Source organism: Octodon degus, unplaced genomic scaffold, assembly GCF_000260255.1.
Source record: "Octodon degus isolate 3935 unplaced genomic scaffold, OctDeg1.0 scaffold00022, whole genome shotgun sequence".
NCBI classification, from domain to species: Eukaryota; Metazoa; Chordata; class Mammalia; order Rodentia; family Octodontidae; genus Octodon; species Octodon degus.
In genome coordinates this window covers 21320922-21339456 of record NW_004524598.1, presented here as the reverse complement: position 1 = coordinate 21339456, position 18535 = coordinate 21320922, and the positions used below count along the sequence as shown (strand labels likewise).

Sequence of the window (18535 nt, the reverse complement as noted above, 5' to 3'; positions counted from 1 at the left end):
TACGACTGGCTTTCATTATCCCTGATGAGAAGTTGCCTACCTCCTACATGCCCAGCTCCAGTGGAGACTGCCCTGCGCCAAGGCGGCCTTTGGAGCTGAACTCAGCAGGTGGAGCAGAGCCGTGTCCCAGCGCCGAAGGATCACTGAGCCTGGGCAGTGGACTGTCACCACTGCTTTCCTTTAGGGAGTAAAAGGAGATGAGCCACAAGGCATAGCCAACAGGACAGTATGTAAGTCTGTTGCAGAAACAGTAGATGCTGCTGCGGAGGAGGTTCAGGTGGATTCTTGGGCCCTCTTTGGTAAACCCCTGTGTTAACCAACTCTAAGCAAAGTACATTTCTGATGTGTCATGGGGACAGACAGTCAGCTGTTTCCCCCAGCCATGGGCATCATATAATCTGACTCTGCCTACTGGTTTTGGTTTGTGTGATATATTAAGGATGATTAACACCTCAGAAAAAGACTCCATATTGTGATTTGTTTCCTTTCTTTATTTCTTTTTCTTTTCTTTTCTTTTTTTTTTTTTTTGTATGTGGTACAGGGTCTTACTACACTTGAACTCATAGCGATTTTCCTGTCCCAGCCTCCCAGAGCTGGGATTACAGGCATGTAAGCCACCATGCCCAGTGTTGGTGACCCTCAGCATGCCCAGGGGCAGGGCTGATGTGGCATGTGGTGCCAGGGACTGAACCGCTGTCCCTACACTTGCCCGCGCAGGTGCTCAGTCCGCTCAGCTTTCTCACAGGTCCTCGTTTCCTTTCTTTAGGTAAGCTACCTTATGCAGAAGAACACTGAATCAGTAAGTTTAAATACAGAAAACTGGTAGGCTCTGCATTTTCCTGGATGGTGGCACCATAGCAGACAGGATAATGACAGGGATTGAGCTCGGTGTATTTTCCAAGGCTGCTATGCCAGGATTTTGTTGGGTATGCCCAAAATTTCGACTTTGTCCTTTTTAGTCAGTGAAAGATGAGACTGCCAGCAGCACACCCAACCCTCCAGAAGTTGCTGGTAGCCAGACCTACAGGAAGCGGGCCACTGTGATGAGTCTTCATGCGGTGATGTGTCATTATAAAAGGCTTCTTTCGCAATTGTTCAGGATCAAGAGCATTTAGAGCTCAGGGTGGTGTTTGTGTTACTATACAGAGATATGGGCCCTCAGGAAAAGTAAGCTGATGGTAGACAGAAACCAGGGAGTTGCTGTTTGTCCTCACTGGTGTTGCTGATTACCTGGCAAATCCTTTGTGGGCCGTGTACATTCAACAGTTCTGCATAGCACACAGGACTAAATGACAAAACTGCTTAGGCGGCTACTGTCGTCACTGGTACTTTGGTTGACATGCTCTTCCAAGAGCTAGTGTTATATACTCAATGCAACTTACGCCTTAATTCAAAAGAGATTCTGTCATTTACAAAAGAGAACAAAAGTCAAGAATTTCCATAAAAAGCAATAAAACAGTGCACGAGGCATAGGATCCTTTTGTCTCTCTGGTTGCGCAGAGGAGCTGCCGTTGATGCGGGCGGAAGGGTTAACTTTTCAAATGGACTGGTTGCCTCCTGATTTCTCGCACATAAAGTTCAGGGAGAGGCTCCTTCCCTCGTAATGAAGCTCTCTGCCGCTAATGGCCCATGCAGGCTCCCTTGGCTCCTCCAAATTAGAAAGACTTTTGTGCTCCTTTGCTTCATTAACAGTAAAGAGAGGGAGATTGGTGGCTATTTAGGGCACAGGGAAATTGGTGGCTATTTAGGGCAAGTGGAAATTGTAGTAATTATGGTTGGCGAATTCTCTTCATGGTGTTCTTTGACTGTTGATGTTCTTCTGTGATGTGCTTTGCAGAGGAGCCCACCACAATCGATGCTGGCATCTGGCAGGAGCTGATCTGCTTTGAAAGTTTTGGGTGCTGGTAATGGTCAATGCCAGGCATCTTGCCTGCTGGGATATGGGTCTTCTACATTTTGATTCACTTTTCAGAGTGCACTGTGCAGTCCTTTCTACCCTGGCTATGATGATGGTGTGTTTGGAGACTTTCTTCCTGGCCTGCACTCCAGAAAGCTGGTACTTAGGTAGGAAACTGAATCCTGAACCAACTGTGGCTGAGAAGGACGAGGGTGGCTGGATGGGATCAGGTGGCTGGCACAGCAGGCCAGGCACTAAGAGAAGAGAGAAAGGGTAATTCAGAACCAAAGCTGCCATGGAGGGCTCAATAGGACGATCAGAAGGAAGGCCTGTAGATGCTGAAGGCAAGCACAACTTCTCCGGCGCTAGCGTTTAGTGGTGTGACCACATTTGCGGAAAGGTCTGGTAGGGTCTAGAGAAACTGAAAATGGCCTGAAAAGGACTTCCTTGACAGTGAGACCTACTGCAGCGTGCAACCAGAGTAGCTCCACAGGTCCTTCTGCACCTGGAGGGAAAATGGCTGGGCAGGGGCAGCCCAGGCCCAGAAGTAAAAGGGCCGCTGGTTATCAAGTCCTGCTGGAGCTGGAGATCCATACCACACCTACCCGCTAGAGGATAGAGGGGACCGTGAACTTGACAGCACTTGGACACTCGCGACTCCATGCAAACTCTCTGGAAGACCAACACCTGCAGGATCTTGGGAGGCAAACGGTGCTTAAAGCCAATGATGCCTAGTTCTGAAGCACGAGGCAGCACAGCAGGGCACCTCTACGGGGCAGAGGAGCAATTCAAGAATGCCATGGGATATGCAGAGAAGGCAAGGAAACACTTCCCAAGTGACTCAACTGACAACGTTTTATTAGAAGAAATATGAATTCCTCAGTAAATCTTAGCACTTTCCAAACCAGCATCCACTACTAGAATGTGTAGTTTGTACATGCCCCGAAGAGGTTTTGGGTCTGCTAGATGTTTACATCTTCTTGGCAAATATTCTATAGATATGGAGCTAACTATGTCAAATTCTGATAACTTGTGACCATGTACTTATCTCCTTTATTGATAAGTTTATAGGAAACCTGAAACTTAAGTGGTTTTCTCAGTAGTCCTTTCTGTTGCAAAGAAATACAGCCAGTTGGAGTCTTCTGGAGGGTGTATAATTTGTTTATTTACCTGACAAATACTCACATGATGTGAAAGGCCACTTTATCTCCTTGTGTAAATCACGAACTGGAAATTCTGATGTGTCAGTCTCTCCTGGATCTAGGTGTTCTGTGAATGATGTAAGGAGATGCTCATGTAATCTGAAATGTTTAGAATCATTCTCTGGCCCATGAAGCATCCCTTCCTCAGTATTGACCAAGACACTACTACGCTAAACTTTCCTACCTCTTACCTCTAGTTCTTAGTTCCAAGTTATCTCTTCACTGAATTTGTTTCCAATCATTTCCCAGAAGCTTAGGTTTTTGTTAAATGTAGTTGGGAAAAGAGTGGTGGAGGGTCTTGGGGACGCAATGTTTCAATCAGGGAAAGAGAGGGGATGATTGAGTCCAAAGAGCCAGGGACATAGCAAGAAAATGCAGCATGCTAAGGGCTTTCTAAGGATTACAATTTTAAAATAAATTCTACAAGCTGGATGGTAAGGACATGAACACCTGTTGCTAGGTTAGAGGCAGGATGAAAGGGCCTAGGGGAAACTATGGAATGGACTAGAACTTAAGAGTGTCCTTGGCCTCCAGCCGCATTCTTGGAATATGAATTAAGGCTTGTCCAGTAGTCCCAAATTAAATCTTGGTGTCAGTGGAGGACAGAAACTGTAGCTGTCCTACGCCCAAATACAGCAAGAAATTTCTATCTTCTCTGCAATTTCTAAAGATTCAGTTAATGCTACATAGTAGTGATTTTACTCCTAAGTGTCCCCAGTATTTTTATTTCTTTATTTTATTAATGGACGCAGCAAACACATCAATCCCACCAGAAGTGCTCCATTGCCAGGGCCAGTGAGTGCCCTGTGATGTGAAAACATTTGGGCATGTTTTAAATTGACCCAACATCCTGCACAGACCTCTGGGCATTCAAGCAAGTAGTAAAGAAGGGCAAATCTGGCAAAGCTTAGGCACTTTCTTAAGTGAGCTAGACGTAGACATCATTGGTCTTGGCAGTGAATACTGCCTGCTTTAGCTGGCTGGTCTCTTAAAGTTTCTGTCTTGCCACTTGAGGTATCACTGTGTCCATTTTAAAAGAAAGTAGGCCAGCAGGCTGTTGGGGTGCACACCTTAATCCTAGCACCCTGAAGGAGCAGCACAGCTTTAACTTATCCCAGACACCCTAGCAACTTAGGGAGAGCCTGTCTCAAAGCCAAGAAAGCGAGGGTGACTAGAGATGTAACTCAGTGTGAAGTCCCTGGGTTCAACCCCCAGTAGGAGAGAGAGAGAGAGAGAGAGAGAGAGAGAGAGAGAGAGAGAGACAGACAAATAGAGAGACAGAGAGATAGACAGAGAGGCAGAAAGACTGAGAGAGACACAGAGAGAGACAGAGAGACCAAGAGAGACAGAGTAACTGAGAGAGACAGAGAGAGACACAGAGACTGAGAGAGACACAGAGAGAGACAGAGAAGCCAAGAGACTGAGAGAGACAGACGCAGAGGGAGACAGAGAGACAGACTGAGACAGAGACCTAGAGACTGAGAGAGACAGAGAGACACAGAGACACAGAGAGAGACAGATCGAGACTGAGAAAGACAGACCAAGAGACTGAGACAGAGAGACACAGAGAGACAAAAAGAGAGGCACACAGAGAAAGAGAAAGACAGAGACAGAGCCAGAGAGAGAGAGAGAGAGAGAGAGAGAGAGAGAGAGAGAGAGAGAGAAAGAGAGAGAGAGAGAGGCAGAGAGAGACAGAGGCAGAGAGAGAGAAGAGAAAAATCCAGGCTTACATGGAGCTGGCAACCTGTTCACATTTGCACACGCTCCCGTGTGCAGATCTCCATTTCAGTTTTTGCTCCTTTACCTCTAACTTGCCAATGTGTTAACAGTTTAAAAGTTTCCTTTTGTAGCTGGGTCTGGTGACACAGCCCTGACGTGTCAGCTGCACAGTAGGCTGAGGCAGAAGAGGCTTAAGCCTGGGGGCTCACAGCCGCGCTGGCAACGTGTGGAGAGCCTGCCCGGAAATAGTTTTATTCCTCCTCTTAATCTGCCACTGGATTATAAAGTAAATTACTATATATACACATGTTCCACCTCCTCCTTCATCTCATTTCCCTCTGTACTGAGAATTTATCTGCCCGCAGCAAAATGCCAGCTAGATTCTCTCGAAAACTGAACCACAAGGAGAAAGACCATTGGAACGCACTGAGTTTTCTAAACTTATGCTTTATTTTTTAGGTCCACTTTGACTCGCTTTTAGAGTCTGAGCCTGTGATTAAATCTGTGTTTGAGTGAAGCCCTCAAAATCACTTTCTAGAGTGGGGAGGACAAACTGGAGGGTCTTGGAGCCAATGTCTGTAGATCTGCTTTGTGACACTGGCAGACCCATACAGCTTCTGCCATATCTGCCTCAGTTTCTCCCTGTGTTACAACGCAGTTCTCAAACCCTTTATTAAGCTTAGGAAGACAGCTATGGGAGCCTTTGAGGTTTCTGTGCAGGCCTCACTCATACGAAATGCAAGCTGAGCGCCTCTGTGTGTGACCCCTGGCCTGCTGGATGCCCAAGGGCAGGAGAGAGCACCTCCGGGTTAAGGATCAGGCTGTCTCATTTTAAAAACACAAACCCTAGCAAACAAATGCAGTAGTGGCTGAGCAGGGGGCGTTGGGCAGCCTTCAGCACAGCGGCCGGCTTGCTGCCCAGATCCACCCTTGAATGCAGAGGGCCACTGAGGTCATGGCTGCGGGGCTCTTGGAGTCAGGGGCTAAGGATCGAAGCCTGGGGGGTCCTGGGCTTCTGTCACTGCTCCCCACCAGAATGTCTAATTACTACAAATAACGAGTCTTCTGCGGCTGATCAACTCGGTATATGACCAAATTCCGGCCATGCGCATTTCTTTGTTAAATGAATGGCTCATGTGAACGCACTGTTATATTTATTGTACCTTCAGATGAGAATATTGTCCCTGCAGCCCACCAGCCAGTGTTATATACAAAGCGCCAATGTCCCCTTCCTCCTGGACTGTCCTAACCCGTGCAGTGATTGCTGAACCCACCACAGACACACCGCTGAGGGCCTCAGATGTGTAGGAAAGAACGGAAGCCTGCAGGTGACGGAACGGGGATGCATCAGGGTTAGAACGACAACTAACTTTGCAACGCTGTGTCGTTTTTTCTAAATCACTCTAGAACTAGTGCTCCCGATGTTCCCTGCGATTTAACCATCACGGACAGCAGAAATGAGACAACCACGGTCAATTACGTCCACGACACGCTGTCGAACCGCTACGGCTGGATGGCTCTACTCCCGGGCCGGGAGACTCACGCTCTGCGATTCGCGGACCCTCGCCTCAACAGACGCTTGCAGGTGACTCCAGGGCTCCCTTCCCCGGCATCTCCCAGGCCCGGTGAGGGCTCCTACTTTCCTTCTTTGTAGTTGTTTTCGCAGATATTAGCTTCCGCAGATGCTGATAAGCAGCAACAGCGTCTTTTGCGAGATAAACGTGCCCTGAAAATGAGATTTAGTTGATCCAAATCCCATCTTGGACGCAGAATAGTTGCACTTGAAGCATCACATTTACTAATTCAATTGGAAAGAGCTTCCAGGAGTTCTCTAGAATTGAAGTTTTTAAAATTACAAGCTTAAAAACGATTTTCCTCCATTCATACATTTCGTACTGCCACCTGGTGGTGAAAGGTGAGCGTACAGAGCGCGGGAGCCCCAAGGCCGGCTGCGCCGGGTGCGGCCGGGAGGGACAGCAAGAGCCATTTAGAAAGTGGGTGCATTTTTTCTGAAAAGCGAGAGGGAGAGGAAGCTGCCTAAGGTCCTTCCCGTGCGGCTCCTTCCTCTATCTCAGCCTCCATCTCAGGGAGCTGGAGCCGCCGCCGGGCTGCTGCGGTGACAGGAGCGGGCAGAAGCGCGGGTCCTTCCTTCGCCGCCGGGTTCCTGCCGCGCTCCTGCCTGCCTTTCCTCTCCTGCAGCCCGGGAGCGTCAGGGGAGTGTCCGTGCAGCGAGCAGGCTGCGCCTCTGGGGGTGCACACCTTGCGCATGTCCCCCGCTTTCCCGATTCCAGGGTGACTGAGTCCCGCCTTCCTCAGTTTCCCTGGCTGTTAGCTGAGCGCTGGGGAGCCGCAGATGCTCCAGTGGTGACAGCTGGGACGCGCCAGCCCCGGCCAGCCCCGGTCCCGCTGCCTCTGCGCGCCCTGGGAAGACTGGGCAGGTTCCAGGCCTGCCCCGCTGTCTGCCCCAATACGCGCCCGGGCCCTAGCTGGTCGTGGTTTTCTTCTGTGTTAATTGAAGCTGATCAACACGAAGAACCTCACGGCTGCTTTCCGCTGCACACCCAAGATTTCGTAGTCCTAGTTACAAACTTAGTATGAGATAGACGCAGGCAGGCCAGTCTCCCCCTGCAAACCGCACTTGCTCTGCGGGCTTGTTCCTCAGCTACCTCCCCCGGCTCGGCAGGTCTTGGGGGTCGGTCGGGGTGGGGATTCCTCACTAAATGAGCGTTATGATGTTTTTCCCCCTTGCACCTGAAGTACGCCGCAACCTTCGACAACTTTTCTCCTGGGAATTACCTCCTGCTGGTGCACGCAGGCTTGCCAGCTTACCCTCGTGTCCTCGTGAGATGCGGAAGTCGAGCGGGGCGGGCTCTTCTGTCCCTTCCCTCTCCTGGCCAGGACCAAGGCTGTGACTGGTTTTTCAACAGCCAGTCGAGGCAGCTCACCTACCTAGGTAAGTTTCCAGCGAAGCGAAGCGTACTCTAAGGACGCGGACTCAGGAGCCGTGTGCGTGCTTGAATTCCGGGCACTGTGCAACGAAGTGAGGAGCGGAGGGAGACAGCGTGCATTGTGACGGAATGGCGGGCTCTGAAATCCGACTGTGGGGAGTTAACCCCCATGCAAGACTTACCAGGTTGGGGACATTAAACAGGTGCTCTTCTTCTAGTGAGTCTAAGCTCCTCCGATGCAAATGTGGTGCTAAAACAGCCTGTGTCAAGTGGATAAAAAAGATACTGTGTTTTTACACACTGGAGTATTGCTCAGCCATAAAAAAAATCTCAGAAACTCGAGGGGTTTATAGGTAGATGGATGCAAATAGAGATGATACTCAGACGTGAAATAATCAGACACACACGTACAAACATCGTATTATCTCATAGTTTAAGAACCTGAAAGAGTAAATAGAATCTAGAAGGTGCAACAGATATTGTGAAATGGAAAGAAACTGCTTAAACGGAAGGAGCAACTGGGGTGGGGGAAAGGACTGGAGAGAAGGAAGGAAGGGACATGGGATCATGCATATGTACAGACAGCTTGAGAACCGTCCTGCTGAGTTCTGGTGGGCTACTGGAAGGAGCCAGGCTTAAATGTACTTTGTTCTTCTTTTTAATTTCTTATAACTTTTTTAAAAACCAATTTTACACACTTATATTTGGTTAGCAAAACAACTAATTTGAAGACAACATTATACAATATAGCAACCATTGTTGAATTCCCATTATTTTGTTTAGTGAAATTCTATATCATCTCAATTTTTTTTTTTTTACTATTTATTCTATTTAAAAAAAAATATAAGAAAGAACCTACCTCGAAAGTTGGGGTATCACATGAAGGAATACCTTTAAAATCTTGATCTGAAACCTAGTCCCACGAAATACTTCCTAAGCATTGAATCCTTTGGCACCTCTAGTGCACTACATGATGACACGTGGCTGACCGTGACTGTAGACCTCAGCTCGCTGTGCGAACAGTTGCTTCCTGTGATGTCCTGTAGGACAGAGACAAGACAAGCATCCAAAATGATGGTTTTGTTGAGAGTTAATTTTAATAGATCCTCACCTAATGCAGGGCGCTATACCATCACAGCAGGATCCAGTCCCTGCCAGTCAGGTGTGGCCTCCGGACTCCCAGGGCTGGACACCATCCTGGGCTCCTGCCGCTCCCTCTTGCGCTGACCATGTGTTTTGGCCAATGCTTGAGGCCCAGGACTACCAGGTTTTAGTATCACCAGCCAGAAGAATTGGATGTTTTCTTGATGTTTGTAAAGTTTTTGCCAAAGCAAATGTTGTATTTTTTCATTTGCATTGCAATGTACCATTCACATTTTATGTCTTATTTGGCAGATCCACAAATGTAGGCTGAGGCTATAAAACCTAAGGATGGACAGAAATTGTTGGGGACCATTGACCACTAACGCCAACTACAACCATTAAGTAACAGCAAATAGTGGCCATTAACTTTAAGACTGTTCACTTGCTATATAGTCTAGAAATTTTTATCTTAATTGCTCGCTCTTGTTCTGTTACTTAGCATACCTCTGAAAAGCCTGACTCAATTCATTGGTCAGGTTTTATTCATCAACTTCAAGCTAATTCAAATATCCAAGTAAGCCTAACACTGTGTGCAGACATTTAGGACACAAAGAAAGACAAACAGTGCAACTGCAGATATTTCATCCTTTCATAGCAGTCTTTCTTAAATTGAGGGGGAGGGTTTTTTTTTGTTTTTGTTTTTGTTTTTTGGCTGGCTCATGCTGCCTTAAGGACAGGTCTGGTGTGCCATGTGGAGCTGGGGATCGAACCGCAGTCCCCTGCACCTGACTGAGCTTGCCCAAGCTAGTGCTTTAAACACCTGAGCCAACCGGCAAGCCCCTGGTCTTCCTTAAATGAATGCATACATTTATGGTCTAAGTACACCTGTACGTAGGTAGCTATTTGTGTGCACGGATAGTCATCCATACATAAGCATTTGTAAGTGTATATGTGCAGATATAGGCTATGCATTGACTATCGCTATTGGGCATTTTAACGAGGGAGAAAGCTTGTATTTATTTAAAAGCTTGTTTGTATTACAACATCTAATGTCTCAACCTCTGAATAAGATTTGGAAAAGGAGCAACGAGTAAGACGAGGTTGGAATTTAATAAATAGAGACTCTTCCTTTGGATTCCTAGCAGTGGCTTGCACCTTTGTCACACTCTGAGCATTGGGTAGAGTAGAGTGGCTAGACCATGTCTACTCCCACTTCCAGGCTGGCCCAGAGGGAGCCGAGGGCAGGAGGAACGGAGGACCGTCTGCTTTTCCATGGTGCCCAATGCAGCTATGCTGGGCTGTGTAGATTTAGTTATAATTGTGCATGTACTTGGTTTAAAGTTCCTGAAACCTATAGGCAGGTGACGGTTCACGTGCCTGCTCTCTGTGCGTCTGCCTGCGCCCTCAGATGCTGTCATGACAGTGAGATGGCTATTGTAGCTAGAGCCACAGCAGCACAGCGAGGCACACAACTCCAGTTCTGTTTGACATGCTGCGTAGATTGTTGCCCTTACTTAAGTGTTTCCTTCACACACTGTGACTTGCAGCATTAGAACTGGAATCATTTACGTCAAACTAGTCAAGACAGTAGCACACCTGGGCTTACGCTGGCTTGACAAGGCATGGGGAAAACTGTGCCTAGAAAAGTCGCCTTGCACCTCAGGGAGCGGGGTGACCCCCCGGCGCACGGCATCATGTGCCGATTTCCTGGCGCGTGCTGCTTTTTCTTCCAGCCACTGCTTCATTCAGAGTGCTGCTTCACCGACGCCTGGCAATGTTTCCTTCATTTTTCTGACCACTTCTAAGCGGACCATCTTGTTATTGTTTGCAAGCTCACCACATCCCCGAGGATAGGAAGGTTTTTCAAAAATCACAGTTATCTACACTTCCTCAGTTGGCTGCTTCCTGTGTGATTTACCATCCCTGACCGACTTAGACCCAGATGAGAACGGAGAAGATAAGGACCCAGGCACTCGAGCTCCTGCGTGGCCCTCCACTAGGGTGTGCTGCCCACTAAGTAGTCATCAGTCACCCCCGAGCAGGGCGAGGGGCGGGGGTCTGCGAGGCAGGGTTGGGCCAGAAAACTTCTCACAGGTCCCCAGTGACAAGGAAAAAAGAAGCCGCGTGTGTATGGCCTGACCCTCGCGTTTCTCTTTTCCACGAAGGCAGGTCTTGCCTTTGTTCAGAAAGTGCCTTTATGGAAGGCTGGGGTTTTGCAGAACTCATGGCCAGTGCTTGGGGCTTGGGGTTTTAATCAGAGGCAGGCTGGCCGCTTTACCTAGGGCAAGGCATTATAATTGCTCCATGCCTCAATAGTTTCATTTATACAATGAGGTTAAGAATATTTACTTGTCTCTTCAACATGCGGTACAAAACACTCCCATGTATTACAGTATGATCAGCATGCATGTTGCTGTACTAAAAAATTTGCCCAATAGAGTATTTCTCTGGAGTTTTTCTTTTCTCCAGAAGATTAATGATGTTTGTATCTTGATTCCAATATATCAATGTGATAACATTTCTGAAAGTCTCCTTTTGCTTTTTGCTTTTTGCTTTTTCATGTTATGCATTTGGTACAGGACTCATTATCCAGCTTGGACTCATAGTGGCCCTCCTGTTTTCAGCCTCCCCAGTGCTGGCATTATAGGTGCACCCCACCACGCCCAGACTCGGCCCTGGCTCAGTGCACCCCGAGGGTGGGACCAGCACAGCGTGTGGCCAGGGATCGAACCCTGGTCTCCGCGCTTGCCTAGGCAGGCACTTTGTCTGCTAAGCTATCTTGCAGGTCTTTTCCTTCTGCTTTTCTAAACTAGCATTTGAAAGACATTTGGAGTCCACAATCAAAGGACAGCATGGAAACTGCTGCCATAACTAAAGTTTAATACCATGTAAGAAACTGGTCCCCACAGCATAAGGCAACTTCACGCATTTCAAACATACCATTCAAGCAGAGTGGTTTGGGTTACCTTTGCAGAACTCAAGGAGCTACCTACCAAGGAAGCCACACGTGAGCTCGTGGTGAGCTCCACAGCCACTAGCAGCAGCCATGTTGGCCAGGTGCACGCTTAGGAATGGCCTCTCTCAACTGGAACGTCTACACTGTCCCTAGGAGTGGGCATGACGTGTAGAACAAGTGTTTGTTTATATCTCTCAGTCAGGCGTCACACCCAGCGAGTCCATTTTCCTGTTCCTTCAGTCTGACTTGTGGGCAGCGCCCACCTCTGCTTCCCAGAGCCGCTTTGCAAAGCCTCTTTCCCGGCCGCGTTTTTCCAGGGACAGCTCAGTTCCTGGTGAACTATTTTTATTTTTTAGTTACATTAACGCTATGAAATAATTAGTCAGCTAATTAATCTGGTTTACAAGCTTTGTAGGATTCTTCAGCTGTCAGTCAGGCCCAGGCCTGAGGCCTCCATCTCGCCGGCTCTCCAGCCCATGTGATTCTCGTTGCCATGGCTACTGGCTACATCTGCTGACACCCCACTCTCTATTTATTGCTTAATTAAGAATTTCACGCTCAGCCCTTATCTGCCTCTAAGAACAAGCGCACACTGTTAAGAAATTCCGAATTTAGGCCTGGACACAAGGAGAGCCTTTCTTATGAGCTCGGCCGCTTGGAGCCTCTCTAACGATTCTCAGCATCGCAGCCGCCACCCTTCAATCAAAAATCATTAAATGGGCCAGAGATAATGAGCATGTAGCGTATCCAAAGGAGGATGTTTGCTTGGTCCGAAGGAGGAAAAGCTGCTAGGCCCCATGCTCAGCTCCACTTCAAAGAGAGATGAGACCCCTCATAGCCAGGGCTGATAAAGCCCCATTTGTTCTGGGCTTGACTTATGCAAAAGGTCTGGCCGCTCCAGTCGCATCCCCCAGCCCGGCCCCCGCCTCTCGCCTCCACCTTCGCCAGCCCCCTCCTTGGCCTTCTGCATGCTCGTGTGTCAGCGCTTAGGCAGCTGGGTCCTCCAAAGCGTCAGGCCAAGCGTGTAATCACCCACTTCGCACTCACAATGACCACTTGTCGGGGGCGGCCAGGAGGAGGTCTTCAGTACAATAGGAGCACAATTATTGCAGCTGCTAGGGAAGGCTATGCTTCTTCCTGTAGCAATAGAATAGGACTTGCCCAAAACAGGAGGCCAAGGTGTGGGGGAGGCGGGCAGGGGTGGAGAGGGGTGGAGAAAACAATCTTGAGTTGATTATTCATGTTTTGACTCCTGGAAGCCCAGTGCGGAGCCCGTGGGGTTCCAGCAGCTGCTCCTACCCAGCCCTCCTCTAATAATTGTACATTCTGTCTGGGGTCAGCTTACTTTTGACCCTGTCCTTTTATATTTGTAAAAGGCTCTTTGGGGCAAACTGTGGGGTTGTGGCAGGGCCCATTAAATACTCCGGGCCCCTTCCCCTTGCTATACCCCCACCCAGCCAGCAGCCTGTGATAAATTCACATCAGATGCTGCCCCATTCTCTGCTGTCCTCTCGGATTCACACAGCCCCCATCCTCCCAGCAGTGGTGCGGCCCAGCAGGGACATTGTATGGGTGGCAGCTGAGAGGAGCCAGTTGCTCTGCGAGGCTCTGGCTGCACTGCCTTCTTCTGGTCTCCCCCACCAAGAAGAGCATGCCTAGGTGGTGGGATAGGCCAGCGCAATCGCACAGACATCCCTCATACAGGCTGAGGTCCTGTTGAAGAGCCAAGGCTGTGGTCTCCGTGGCAGGGGGCTGTGGGTACAGCAACAGATGGATGGTATTCTGTGGGCCAAGTTACTGTGATGAGCTCAAGTCGTGCTGTACAGATGGAGCAGCGGAGACGCTGCTATCTGGGAGGAGCCTGCAGGCGGGACACCTTCCTGAGTTGGAGGCTGCACTCTCAATCAGGGTGATGGTGGTGATCTAAGTTTTCTCTTCTCAGGACCGGGACTCATCAGTGGACCTGGCAGATCCTGTGCAGTTCCTTCAAAGGAATCCTGTGAGGATCTAGAGAGGGCTCCGACAGCTCCCCAGAGCTCTCGGAGGGTTTTGTCAGCAGAAAGGAATCATAATCTTTTGCAACTCTGTAGCCATTCCCACGCTGAAGCCCTCTAAGGCAATCTATAGTGTTCTAGTTAATAAATTAATTTACATTCTTATAGAAAACTCATTCCCCAAAGATCCCCAAGGACTTTTACCAGTAATGTAGAAGATTGACTTGAGGGAAACGTACTAAGCTTTTCAGTAAAGATATAAATAATGGAACAGGAACTGGGCGTGTGAGAAGCCATTCTGCCTCTTGGTTAGAAGCATTTTCTCCAAGAGGAAAAGGAGGGAGGAGGGGAGACAAGCAAGGCCAGAAGGAAGCAAGGGAGGAAGAAGGGAAGGAGGTGAAGGAGGATGGCAGGCAGGGAAGGAAGACGGCAGGAAGGGAAGGAAGACAGAGGAAGGAGCAATAAAGAGCTCAGAAGTCAGAATTAAATGAGTTTTTAAAAAATCACTCAGCCTGCAGAACTGCTAGTGATGCCAACTAGCCAACTTCATCTCACACAGGCAACATAGGCAGTGCAAACAGTATTCAGTCAGCTTTTCTGGCTGTGGGTTTAGTGCTTTATTTTTTGATGTATTCAGGACAGGGTCTACAGGGTCTCACTATGTAGCTTGGACTAGTAGTGATCTGCCTATGTTCAGCCTTCCAAGAGCTGGGAGTACATGCTTGTGCCGCTGCACCCAATCTCAACTGCCCTCTCTGCACACCCCGGGGGTGGGGCTAGCACAGCACGCTGGGGATCGAACCCCGGGTGCTGCACTCTGCCTAAGCAGGCGCTTTAGTCCACTGAGCTATCAGGCTGGCCCTACGTTCAGTGCTTTTTCATTTTATTTTATTTGATTTTTTTGTCAGGGTCTCGCTATGTATTGCGGGCTGTGCTCACTTTGTAGCCCAGGCTGATCTGGAACTCACAGGGATCCTCCTGTCTCAGCCTCCCAAGGGCTGGGATTGCAGGTGAGCACCACCAAAGCCCATTGCTGGGATCAATGCTTTTTAAAGGATACTTTTTTTTTTTTTTTTTAATCCAAGTGCATATACCTCCCCTTATAAACCAGTTCTTTTTCTTCTATTTATAGAAAACTCTGCACTTATTAGCTACCACTGTGTTTCCTAAACTCCAGGAAGCTGAATATGGTTTCTGCTTGTCACGTTCTATGCCTCTTTAATGTGTTCTTAAGTCAATTTTTGCACTGTCTTACTTTTAAAACCTAACTTCTTATGGAGCACCTTTCACAAAACGAGTTGTTTTTTAAAATACACGGAACTCATAGCCACTAAAACAAATGTTACGCTGTAAAATCATTGCTGTGCATTCCACGGTTGGGAAACCCCCGGCGACCTGCACAGCCTCAGTTAGACAGACGAAGCCGCCTTCTTGAACAGCAGTCTCTTTTCCTTCTGTGTCTGCATGCACTTGCCAAGAACACCTGCTTCTGGGAACAGACCGTGCTTTGAGCACAGTTACACAGTTAAGTTGGGAAGTTTGCGTTGTAGGAAAACAGGTAAATGCTTGTCCCCAGGCCCTTCCTGGGCGCCGTGCTCTGTGACCCGCAGGAGTACCAGGACACCACAGACACCTTCATCTCAGTGCCGTGAGCATCTCTCGGAGTCAGAGTCACAATTATTATTGTTCTCTGAGTTCATTAAGGAGGTTTAATTGAACTAACTCTGAGGACTCTGGCTAATGCAGTTATATCTATTGATGTCTTTATCAAGTTCTTTTATACTTAAAAAAATTACACCTCTGTGAATGAATATTACTGGAGCTAGTAGAAGCCCTAAAGGTATTTACAGGATTTTCACGTATTTCCACGAAAGTCTTTTAAAAGCTCACGTGTTGCAAGGTCCAAGGTGAGTTTTGTGGCTGTGTCTGGGAGGCTGAGAGGAGACAGGAGTGTGGTACAGTGAAGAAAGGTCCCCGCGGGTCGGCGGACAGGCAAGATTCCTGCTGCCGAGTCCGGGAGGTTCACTTTTGGGGAGCAAGGTGAGCTCACTGAGCGGGAGAGAGAAGCAGGGGAACAGTACGCAGGCATGTGAGGGACATGGGAGACCGGTGGAGGCGGCAGGCATAGCAAGCTGAGGTGACCGCTGGGAGGCAGGACCGCGCCCACCAGCCGGCTCAGGAGGGCAAGGCTGGTAGTTCAGTGCAGACAGGGGCGGGAAGTAAAACCTCAAGTCAGGGCGAGAGTGATAGAATTGGCAGAGGTCGGCTGCAGCTGCCGTTGGACGCTCTTTCGCTGTGTTGTCCCTAGCCAGCTCCCGTGAGGTCCTCGTGTGCGGCATGAGCATGCACACGAGTGGCGAGGACAGAACAGGCTACAAGTGGAAAGGAGCAACGGGTGAGGGCTGTGGCTAGGAGATGGGGTTTCTTTTTTTAATGAATAGGCGTATATTACTCCTTGCAAAATTTTCGAAGTATGAAATCTGGTTGGGAACAGGACTCACGTGTCTTCCCCTTACACCCTAGAGAGGACGCGACGCCCCAGCCCTGCACCTCTCCCCGTCGGCACTCACAGCACAGCCAGCTGAGTAGCTCTCAGATCCCGGTGCCTGAAGCTCGTTCCTTTCTCCCTCTCTCTCCTCTAAGCTATGTTTCTAGCAAGCTGACCAAGCAGCACCCATCAGAGGAGCTCGGCGATCAGTGACCGAATGTCTTTTCTGCTTTGTGAGGACCAGCTTTTAACAATCTGGGAAAGATCAACTACAAAGAGGCCTCGTGAAGGTGGAGTAGCCACTCTCATAGTACAAGTACAGAGTCAGGGAACTTGAGCTCGGAGAAAACATACGTACAGCATCGTAGTTTGCGTAAGGTCTAACCTCTTCCCAAGTCACACCTTTAGTTTTAAATGATTTTCATCCCTCTTGGTGTTTGCTCAAATTGGAAATGAGGCTTTGCCTTCGCAGAGAGTCAGAACACCTGGCGAACCTCAGCAGCTCTCGTCAAGTTGCTTGCACGTGCAGTCCGGCAGCTCAGCACGACGAGGCGCAGCTGCGAAGGCGTAGTCCGCGAGGCTTGTCAGCTGTCACCTAGAATAACGAACATACCTAATGATGGTATTGATCAGAGTGAGTGTTTACTGCTCACTGTGTGCCAGGCCCTTCTCTGTGTTCCATCGATGACCTCATCGCTTTCCCCTGAACTACCCTGTGAAGCAGGCAGGAGCTGCGGCTCCCTTTCAGGAGCAGTGCGTGAGGCTCCGCTGTTGAGGGCCCAGGTCTAGGATGCCAGCCTCCAGCAGCCACGTTTCTCAGAGGGCATCCTCTGTTTCTCTTCTGTGACCTTGGAAGTTGTGTCTGGGAAGATTTTTCTCTGAGTCCATTCTCATGTGCTGTGAACCAGCCTGACAGGGACATGGAGAGTGGTGCTACAGGAAGTTAGACTGATAATTTTTCTACTATTGATAACTTTTTCTGCTTTCTCTGATGCTGATACTACTGCTCTGAATGGCATTCACACATTTGATGTCAATAGACTGAATGACAAATTTTCTATCAACATTTCGGTTTCCCAGCTCCTGTGTGGGGAAGGGATCCTTCTGGGGGTGAGGACTACGTGTGTGTGCAGAGACAGAAGGACTGCAAAGCCTGCTCAGTTCTGAAGACATGAGCAGGGTGCTGGAAAGACCAGTGGACAGAGGCTGAGCCAGGAAGGCTTGGATTTGCAAAAGTGGAGCCTGGAGAAGGAAGGAAGGAAGGGACAGAAAGAACAAGAGGGACACACTCCCATGGCAGTTAGGCATGTTGAGGGCTGCTGTGTTGGCCACTGGAAGAATCACCACAATAACCACCATACATGAATGCTTGTGGCATCCTCTTACACTCAAGGGATTTGAGATGCATTGATTGTTTTTAAACTTTCCATCTATCTAGTTAGAAAAAAATATTGCCATTTTCCTTTCCCCCAACCATTCCTCTTATAGGTACAATTTCCCTTATTTGGAGTTGGGTGAGTCCTTATAAGATGACTTGAGTTCCTTTGAAAAAGAAGTGACATGCAGCTTTTATCACTTGCCTTACCTCAGTGTTCATTATTGTTTTGCTTTTTGAGACAGGGGTCTAACCATGTAATTCAGGAAGGCCTTCCATTCACTATGTAGTGCAGTCTGGTCTAGAATTTGAGGCAATCCTACTGCCTCAGCCTCCTGAGTGCCAGGGTTATAGGCGTGCGCCACCACACCCAGCTAGCCACATCAGTGTTTATGTTCTAAGGAAGAGGGAACAGACATACAGTATGTATGCTGTTTGGAAATCATTAGAAGAGGATGGATTTTATAACATCTTTGGATGAACTTATTTCTTTTCCTAGACATTTTCTGAAGTATTTTCTAATTTGTCTTTCTATGCTCTGACTCTATGACAATATTCAACTCTTTTGCCTGTGGAAAAGCATTTTATTGTTCTGCATTTTGTAGGACTTCTGATGCTTTTGTGACCATGTTGTCTTCTCCTTTTCTTCCAGAGAAGTGTTTTTCTTTGTTCCTCTTCCCTCTGCCTCCAGGGGAAGGAGCACAATGTGTTTTCATGGTGACTTGTGTCTTAGGTGCTCAGAGTAGAGCCCTATGAACTTGAGATTCTAAACTGGTGTATGAAAATCAAGTAGACACATTCCTAGTAATACCTAGGGTTAGCATGGGAGAAGGAAACTCCCAGTCCACTAGACATCTGGTATGAGTTCATGTT

The 18535-nt window shown here is 48.4% G+C and overlaps 1 protein-coding gene across 1 annotated transcript in view; it reads left to right on the top strand.

The window, feature by feature from the left end:
* Pkhd1 (PKHD1, fibrocystin/polyductin) overlaps window positions 1-18535 on the top strand; it is a 503959-nt gene that overhangs the window by 250583 nt on the left and 234841 nt on the right. Inside the window, 2 exon segments of the mRNA XM_023712007.1 lie at window positions 6226-6403; window positions 7576-7771. Coding sequence (XP_023567775.1) covers window positions 6226-6403; window positions 7576-7771 — 374 coding nt within the window.